Here is a 10,000-nt window from a genome sequence, read left to right on the forward strand (position 1 = left end):
ATCAAGTTAAATATAATTTTAGCTGGGTTCAAATAATGTACCAGCATTATACTCAAAACTCATTAGATCCATTACATTGTTAGTTTTAAATGCTTACATCTTTAAGATATGTATAGTGAGGCGTATATTTATTATTTTGTATTTAGTAATAAATGCTTGGTGAAGTGTGAGGTTATAGCCATATAACCTAGTTTAAATCCCTGGTAGTCTCGTATTACAGTTAACATGAGTTTCCCTAATCGTTCTCAGGCGGTAATCCCATCATTTATTTCAAGCCCTATTGATTCAAATGCGGACTGCAAGTGGTGTTTGTACGTGTGTACGTGGTATTTACATGAGAGTGTATCTCTTTCAGTGTCTTATGGGTAATTACCATTGTGCCTCTAAACAAGGTTTGCGCGCCTATTAATGGATGGGATTTTTTTTTAAATTAGCGGTAGGAGCGGTTTTTAATCTGATTGACAGTTGGTTTTTATTGTTATTTTATTATGATTTAAAAAATGCAAATGGATTGCCAAAGCATGGATGTTAATAATGCATTTGATGATTTAAAAGATTGTCTTCAATTTATCTTCAAAACATTATTTCAGATCGAAAAATGTGTTTAATAACCGTAATTATTAATTGTTTTTAAACATATAACAAATGCATTAAACGGCGCCCTTTGGTGATTTGCATCAATGGTCTTATTGAATCTGTATTCCATTTAACATTTGGGTCACGGTTTTAACTACTATATTGTTTAATACACTTCAGGTTGTCCAGGCGTTGTTTTTTTTACATAATTCGATTTCTATTCGCTTGTCTAAATCATGTTTCTATGAACATTTCTTTCACATGTATTGAATTGTGTTATTTAAACTGATAATTGTAATAGCTTAACGTTCACTTTATCACCAAATTATCAAACTTCTATTACATGTAGCTAATGCTGCTTTAATGTCATGTTTCGTATCATGTTAAAACGAAACTAGGTTTTTAAAAAAATAATTGATAACTTTTTAACACAAATTTTTCACAACCACCAATATTAATTTATGATTAGGGATAACATAAACGACTAAAAAATATGTTTGTGATGGAAAATGACGTTGAATCAAGTTTTGAAATTGATGTACAGCAGGATGAAAAGGAAAATAGACGCCGTGTGACTTCCTTGCATGGCGAAGTGCCGGAACGAATGCCTCCGGCCATCCATATTGGTCATCGGAGAGATTATGGTACAGCTACAGGTGGCGTCGTTTCCGGATACATAACTAGTAGTGATATCGGTATATATTTACATTATATTTATGCAATTCAATGCTTATCAAATATATAAACTTACTAAAAAAGGTATGGGGATATAATATGCATGTTAATTTCGACCAATACCGACGCGTGAAAAAGTTGCGATTGTAATATGAAACCGATTGTTACGAGTAACATAATAACAAAAGCAAAATTGTTATTATTGACAACAACATAAACACATTATCATAAAAGTAAGTTTATAATAATGTTTGCAAATACACATTTCAAGACTTAAAAGATTAGATTAAAAGTGGGTTTAAATTACCATCCCATCCAGTGAATTTTATACCAAGTGCATGTAACATCAGGCAAGGTACTGCCACGAACAGCGATTTGACATACACGTTTGATTATTCCGTTAAACTAACTACTGTGCGGTGTCAACAGAAACTATTTAAGGTGTTGAAATTGACTGTTCGACAACTCTGCATGTTTTGTGTATTCCACGGTGCGAAGTGTCATTGCGATTGTTATTGACGAGTATGTTTCGCTAAGCATATTTGCAAACAGTAGTATTTATGTTTGATAGTGAGATTAATACATATTGATATTTCAGACTTCCATCCTCCTTCAAACATCTCAGATATAGCATCGGAGGTAAATATTACTTGACTTAATTAAACTTTCCAACTACGCTCAGATAAAAAAAATACAGGGACGAAGCATTGAGACAAATCGGGTTAAAACACTTAATCAACGTACAAGTATGGAATTTCAACGCTCTACAGCTCGATAAAAATCCCGAAGATGTTGCAGCCTGTCCGAGTGAGGCTCCATATTTCCTAAGAACTGTTAAATTATATACAGTCATGTGTTGCTGACGTTTTATTTCATAAAGCAAGTTTTCGATTTTATAGCCTCAGAAACGTATTTAACCAGCTTTTCTATATTGACTTACATACTACAAAAGATTGCGTTGAGACCATGGGCCGCATCTGAAGTTTTACAACAGTTTTAAATTCCACCAAACTTTTATTTCACTTACTTATAACGTCTTAAAAATCTCGTTGACCAGTCAATTCGTCGTCCAAGAGTTCTAACAATTTAGCACGTGTAAACTCAAATGATACTCAGTTCTTATTGGTTAAATAAAAATATACACTAAATGCATTTTATGAGTTAAATGAACGTTGCAACAAACATTTGTATGTCCGTGTTTTTGTAAAATGTTTTTGATTCGTGTAGAACGTACATATTGTACGGAAATGTTCTCTGGGTTGTTTAACATAATAAAAATGGTGGGTGCATACAATTCTAAATTAATATGATTCTTTGCTTCATGCCCTGCTCGAGACATCCTCTGCACGTATGTTTCAAAATCGATTAGTTTATTCCTTGAAGATTACCATTGTTAAAATATCATGGTTCTTATTCATTCTTTCTGGTGGATTTTTCGAAACAACAAAAGGGACATTACCAGATATCGGGTTTTGTCATTTACGAACTCTAATTTCACAGGAACTTTTGTTTTAGAACAAATGCAAAATAACCATACATTTAAATTTGACCTTACCATTATATCTTGCTCGACAAGCATGCTGTCAAAGCGTGATAAAGGCGTACAGAAACGGACAAACCAGAGGACAAATGCGTATTTGCAACTGTATCTGTGGTTTCGGAGATGTTGTCTCAGCATTATGTGGCGCAATTGGGACAAATGTTTGCCATTGTACAGATGGATTATGCGCTGGGTTGTCATTAATAGGGCAGTTTTGTAACAGACTTTGCTCCTTTAAGGTATGTTCAAAATGTTACCCCTTTCGTCCTTTTTGTTTTTTTATACTACTTCATTTCAGCTTAGTGTTCTTTTTTGGCCTTTATAACTTTAACCAACTAAAAGAAGATATGAATAAATCTGCATAATGAATACATCATATAACTACTACAGTTGACAAATGTAATGTTGTTTTGGAGTTTGTTCGTTTAAGATTTGATGGACGTCTAATCATATTTTATTTTCTTAAATATTATTTTGCTCCAAATAACCATGAGTTTTGCCTTTTCTGACTGATAAGGAGAAGGAAAAACTCATACAGAAATGCATAAACTATTTGCCATACATCAATACAAACGTTAACAAACTTAATACATGAATGAACATCAAGTGATGAAACAAGTTCAATTTTTATTGTTTACAGTCTTTACTGCAACTATTTCTCCCACTTTGTTCAATGAGCATCGCAATATCCAGCATTGTTTTGCCTTACTGGGCCTGGGGTGAAACAGACAAAGTAGATGTTGGTTTGTTCAAATGCTGCAAAACAACCAAAGAGAGCGAAACTGACTGTTCGTCATTGTATGACTGTGTTCCATCAGATTCGAGTAAGTTTGGTAGATAACATTTGCTTTCATTTAAGGTATTAATTGCAGCATAAGTGCATAACTATCTCTTTCTCCCTGACGTTGAAGGTAGAAACGTAAATTTAAACCTTATCAATCATTTGTATAATCATGTCTGCGAGATAACTTCTCCAGCGCAAGTTAGTTATCATTGCAAATTTATAGATGATATTTAATTAACTTTCAAGTCTTGTAGTAATATATGAATCCATTAAAGGTTAAATAATGTTTACTAAATATCGTTAAATACATGTTAACATTCTATTAAAACCGTTCGCTTCAGACATTATCCATCATCAATGTTATATCTTAACAACATTACTTTAATGCATGTATTTTCTAAAAGATTCAATATAAATATATATGAAACAATTGTATAATCTTACGAATGAATACTGATCAAATTATACTTCTTAAGAATTTAATTCGCTCGGACCATACTAATCCTACAACATGTATAAAAGCCAATTTCTACTTGTTTCAGAATTTAATTCGCTTAGCCAGGCAGCTGCCGGGCTTTTGATAACATATATTGTTTTAAACGGTTTAAGTATCTTACTTGCAACAATAAGCTATTCAGATGAGCCGGATGTCAGTCAATTTTGCAATGGAACACATGTTTTTCCTGCGGGTAAAATATTTCTATTCCCCATTTCGTTTTTTTTCCATAAGCCAAATCGTCGTCAGGGTTAGAAATGATTTTGTTTTCTTGCACCTAATTAACTTTTGATTTCAATGTTGTAATATTTAGTAAGAAAAGAAATTGTGCGAAAGCTTGCACAGCTGCTCATACCTTTATTTTACCATTGTGAGGACTACCTGCTATTTTTTAAAGTTAACACGAAAAAGTAAGATTTTGTGACTCGTTAAATATTGATCTATTCAACGATTAGTATAAAAAGGAATATGTGTAGCAAATGTGATGCTAAAATACGTTTAATTTTAGCTGCCATTGGCTACATCGGCATTATCGTATTTTTATCCGGTGTTATACAATCCGAAAGCTACACCAGATTCCCGATCCGCCTCTCAGTTCATCTGGCGATAATATCATGCGCTGTGTACCTCTCTTATGCAGCCGTTTGTTTTAAAGAGCCTAAGGTGCTTATAGGTGTACCCATTTCGACTGCTGTGATCTATTTTGTGATAAATATGATGTCAGAAATTTCATGGATTTTTTCTAGCGGTGTGTTTATACTAGTTATCCTTGGCATTATCGTATGTTTCGTGAAATATAAAAACTAGTTAAATAGATAGAAGTTGGATGAATTTTCAAGGAAACTGGAACGAGAGAAGATGTTAATGAATTAACAACTGAATCAACTTACATTCATTGCATACTATAATTATTTAAGAACAAACTTCTATTCATAAAACTCTTTTGCAAAAGCATTTAGAGTCATTATCGCAGGTAAACTTATGCAGGCATATCAAAATCAGGGGTACACGTATTTCGAATCTGCAACGGTCTAAGTGAGGTTTTGGAGTCTGATATGCAAGATGGCGGCAAAACAATGACAAAATAGGATTTTCGGGACCTGTTTTCGCCTGGAACGTTTAATACTGTTATACTCCATATAATTAATACTTTCTACAAAAATATTTTTGAAGCGATTTATTTATCTATTGTTTACCCTCTATTTTCTATACAATTTTATATGGATTAGTCCGTTTGATTGTTAACATTGCCCTCTAGGACTTTTCTTTTGGTATGAGCTGATATCAATTATCGGTAGAAAGAATATGATTATAATCGTTAGAAAGAATCGCTAATGACATAGCGCGTCATGATAATTTAGAAACATGTATGTTATACTGCTTTCCAGGCGAAAACAGGTCCCGAAAATCCTATTTTGTCATTGTTTTGCCGCCATCTTGCATATCAGACTCCAAAACCTCACTTAGACCGTTGCAGATTCGAAATACGTGTACCCCTGATTTTGATATGCCTGCATAAGTTTACCTGCGATAATGACTCTAAATGCTTTTGCAAATGAGTTTTATGAATAGAAGTTTGTTCTTAAATAATTATAGTATGCAATGAATGTAAGTTGATTCAGTTGTTAATTCATTAACATCTTCTCTCGTTCCAGTTTCCTTGAAAATTCATCCAACTTCTATCTATTTAACTAGTTTTTATATTTCACGAAACATACGATAATGCCAAGGATAACTAGTATAAACACACCGCTAGAAAAAATCCATGAAATTTCTGACATCATATTTATCACAAAATAGATCACAGCAGTCAAAATGGGTACACCTATAAGCACCTTAGGCTCTTTAAAACAAACGGCTGCATAAGAGAGGTAAACAGCGCATGATATTATCGCCAGATGAACTGAGAGGCGGATCGGGAATCTGGTGTAGCTTTCGGATTGTATAACACCGGATAAAAATACGATAATGCCGATGTAGCCAATGGCAGCTAAAATTAAACGTATTTTAGCATCACATTTGCTACACATATTCCTTTTTATACTAATCGTTGAATAGATCAATATTTAACGAGTCACAAAATCTTACTTTTTCGTGTTAACTTTAAAAAATAGCAGGTAGTCCTCACAATGGTAAAATAAAGGTATGAGCAGCTGTACAAGCTTTCGCACAATTTCGTTTCTTACTAAATAATACAACATTGAAATCAAAAGTTAATTAGGTGCAAGAAAAAAAATCATTTCTAACCCTGACGACGATTTGGCTTATGGAAAAAAACGAAATGGGGAATAGAAATATTTTACCCGCAGGAAAAACATGTGTTCCATTGCAAAATTGACTGACATCCGGCTCATCTGAATAGCTTATTGTTGCAAGTAAGATACTTAAACCGTTTAAAACAATATATGTTATCAAAAGCCCGGCAGCTGCCTGGCTAAGCGAATTAAATTCTGAAACAAGTAGAAATTGGCTTTTATACATGTTGTAGGACTAGTATGGTCCGAGCGAATTAAATTCTTAAGAAGTATAATTTGATCAGTATTCATTCGTAAGATTATACAATTGTTTCATATATATTTATATTGAATCTTTTAGAAAATACATGCATTAAAGTAATGTTGTTAAGATATAACATTGATGATGGATAATGTCTGAAGCGAACGGTTTTAATAGAATGTTAACATGTATTTAACGATATTTAGTAAACATTATATAACCTTTAATGGATTCATATATTATTACAAGACTTGAAAGTTAATTAAATATCATCTATAAATTTGCAATGATAACTAACTTGCGCTGGAGAAGTTATCTCGCAGACATGATTATACAAATGATTGATAAGGTTTAAATTTACGTTTCTACCTTCAACGTCAGGGAGAAAGAGATAGTTATGCACTTATGCTGCAATTAATACCTTAAATGAAAGCAAATGTTATCTACCAAACTTACTCGAATCTGATGGAACACAGTCATACAATGACGAACAGTCATTTTCGCTCTCTTTGGTTGTTTTGCAGCATTTGAACAAACCAACATCTACTTTGTCTGTTTCACCCCAGGCCCAGTAAGGCAAAACAATGCTGGATATTGCGATGCTCATTGAACAAAGTGGGAGAAATAGTTGCAGTAAAGACTGTAAACAATAAAAATTGAACTTGTTTCATCACTTGATGTTCAGTCATGTATTAAGTTTGTTAACGTTTGTATTGATGTATGGCAAATAGTTTATGCATTTCTGTATGAGTTTTTCCTTCTCCTTATCAGTCAAAAAAGGCAAAACTCATGGTTATTTGGAGCAAAATAATATTTAAGAAAATAAAATATGATTAGACGTCCATCAAATCTTAAACGAACAAACTCCAAAACAACATTACATTTGTCAACTGTAGTAGTTATATGATGTATTCATTATGCAGATTTATTTATATTTTCTTTTAGTTGGTTAAAGTTATAAAGGCCAAAAAAGAACACTAAGCTGAAATGAAGTAGTATAAAAAAAACAAAAAGGACGAAAGGGGTAACATTTGGAACATACCTTAAAGGAGCAAAGTATGTTACAAAACTGTCCTATTAATGACAACCCAGCGCATAATCCATCTGTACAATGGCAAACATTTGTCCCAATTGCGCCACATAATGCTGAGACAACATCTCCGAAACCACAGATACAGTTGCAAATACGCATTTGTCCTCTGGTTTATCCGTTTCTGTACGCCTTTATCACGCTTTGACAGCATGCTTGTCGAGCAAGATATAATGGTAAGGTCAAATTTAAATGTATGGTTATTTTGCATTTGTTCTAAAACAAAAGTTCCTGTGAAATTAGAGTTCGTAAATGACAAAACCCGATATCTGGTAATGTCCCTTTTGTTATTTCGAAAAATCCACCAGAAAGAATGAATAAGAACCATGATATTTTAACAATGGTAATCTTCAAGGAATAAACTAATCGATTTTGAAACATACGTGCAGAGGATGTCTCGAGCAGGGCATGAAGCAAAGAATGATATTAATTTAGAATTGTATGCACCCACCATTTTTATTATGTTAAACAACCCAGAGAACATTTCCGTACAATATGTACGTTCTACACGAATCAAAAACATTTTACAAAAACACGGACATACAAATGTTTGTTGCAACGTTCATTTAACTCATAAAATGCATTTAGTGTATATTTTTATTTAACCAATAAGAACTGAGTATCATTTGAGTTTACACGTGCTAAATTGTTAGAACTCTTGGACGACGAATTGACTGGTCAACGAGATTTTTAAGACGTTATAAGTAAGTGAAATAAAAGTTTGGTGGAATTTAAAACTGTTGTAAAACTTCAGATGCGGCCCATGGTCTCAACGCAATCTTTTGTAGTATGTAAGTCAATATAGAAAAGCTGGTTAAATACGTTTCTGAGGCTATTAAATCGAAAACTTGCTTTATGAAATAAAATGTCAGCAACACATGACTGTATATAATTTAACAGTTCTAAGGAAATATGGAGCCTCACTCGGACAGGCTGCAACATCTTCGGGATTTTTATCGAGCTGTAGAGCGTTGAAATTCCATACTTGTACGTTGATTAAGTGTTTTAACCCGATTTGTCTCAATGCTTCGTCCCTGTATTTTTTTTTATCTGAGCGTAGTTGGAAAGTTTAATTAAGTCAAGTAATATTTACCTCCGATGCTATATCTGAGATGTTTGAAGGAGGATGGAAGTCTGAAATATCAATATGTATTAATCTCACTATCAAACATAAATACTACTGTTTGCAAATATGCTTAGCGAAACATACTCGTCAATAACAATCGCAATGACACTTCGCACCGTGGAATACACAAAACATGCAGAGTCGTCGAACAGTCAATTTCAACACCTTAAATAGTTTCTGTTGACACCGCACAGTAGTTAGTTTAACGGAATAATCAAACGTGTATGTCAAATCGCTGTTCGTGGCAGTACCTTGCCTGATGTTACATGCACTTGGTATAAAATTCACTGGATGGGATGGTAATTTAAACCCACTTTCAATCTAATCTTTTAAGTCTTGAAATGTGTATTTGCAAACATTATTATAAACTTACTTTTCTGATAATGTGTTTATGTTGTTGTCAATAATAACAATTATGATTTTGTTATTATGTTACTCGTAACAATCGGTTTCATATTACAATCGCAACTTTTTCACGCGTCGGTATTGGTCGAAATTAACATGCATATTATATCCCCATACCTTTTTTAGTAAGTTTATATATTTGATAAGCATTGAATTGCATAAATATAATGTAAATATATACCGATATCACTACTAGTTATGTATCCGGAAACGACGTCACCTGTAGCTGTACCATAATCTCTCCGATGACCAATATGGATGGCCGGAGGCATTCGTTCCGGCACTTCGCCATGCAAGGAAGTCACACGGCGTCTATTTTCCTTTTCATCCTGCTGTACATCAATTTCAAAACTTGATTCAACGTCATTTTCCATCACAAACATAATTTTTAGTCGTTTATGTTATCCTTAATCATAAATTAATATTGGTGGTTGTGAACAATTTGTGTTAAAAAGTTATCAATTATTTTTTTAAAAACCTAGTTTCGTTTTAACATGATACGAAACATGACATTAAAGCAGCATTAGCTACATGTAATAGAAGTTTGATAATTTGGTGATAAAGTGAACGTTAAGCTATTACAAATATCAGTTTAAATAACACAATTCAATACATGTGAAAGAAATGTTCATAGAAACATGATTTAGACAAGCGAATAGAAATCGAATTATGTAAAAAAACAACGCCTGGACAACCTGAAGTGTATTAAACAATATAGTAGTTAAAACCGTGACCCAAATGTTAAATGGAATACAGATTCAATAAGACCATTGATGCAAATCACCAAAGGGCGCCGTTTAATGCATTTGTTA

General features: G+C 33.1%; 3 protein-coding genes across 3 annotated transcripts; 1 reads left to right on the plus strand and 2 right to left on the minus strand.

Moving 5' to 3' along the window:
- The first annotated feature begins 2,580 nt into the window (after window positions 1–2,580).
- Window positions 2,581–5,135, plus strand: LOC128224666 (uncharacterized). Its single transcript, XM_052934626.1, has 5 exons — window positions 2,581–2,599; window positions 2,828–3,030; window positions 3,432–3,615; window positions 4,118–4,264; window positions 4,580–5,135. The coding sequence occupies exons 2-5, from the start codon at window positions 2,881–2,883 to the stop codon at window positions 4,876–4,878; spliced, it is 780 nt and encodes a 259-aa protein (XP_052790586.1). The 5' UTR covers window positions 2,581–2,599; window positions 2,828–2,880; the 3' UTR covers window positions 4,879–5,135.
- A 367-nt stretch (window positions 5,136–5,502) lies between these two features.
- Window positions 5,503–7,910, minus strand: LOC128224779 (uncharacterized). Its single transcript, XM_052934826.1, has 4 exons — window positions 7,610–7,910; window positions 7,024–7,207; window positions 6,375–6,521; window positions 5,503–6,061 (listed from the first exon to the last, which is right to left on the minus strand). Exons 1-4 carry the CDS (start codon window positions 7,757–7,759, stop codon window positions 5,763–5,765), a joined length of 780 nt encoding a protein of 259 aa, XP_052790786.1. The 5' UTR covers window positions 7,760–7,910; the 3' UTR covers window positions 5,503–5,762.
- LOC128223313 (uncharacterized) lies at window positions 7,874–9,737 on the minus strand. Its single transcript, XM_052932590.1, has 3 exons — window positions 9,370–9,737; window positions 8,750–8,791; window positions 7,874–8,064 (listed from the first exon to the last, which is right to left on the minus strand). The coding sequence occupies exons 1-3, from the start codon at window positions 9,569–9,571 to the stop codon at window positions 7,874–7,876; spliced, it is 435 nt and encodes a 144-aa protein (XP_052788550.1). The 5' UTR covers window positions 9,572–9,737.
- Window positions 9,738–10,000: the final 263 nt, after the last annotated feature.

Source organism: Mya arenaria, chromosome 17, assembly GCF_026914265.1.
Source record: "Mya arenaria isolate MELC-2E11 chromosome 17, ASM2691426v1".
Taxonomy (NCBI): Eukaryota; Metazoa; Mollusca; class Bivalvia; order Myida; family Myidae; genus Mya; species Mya arenaria.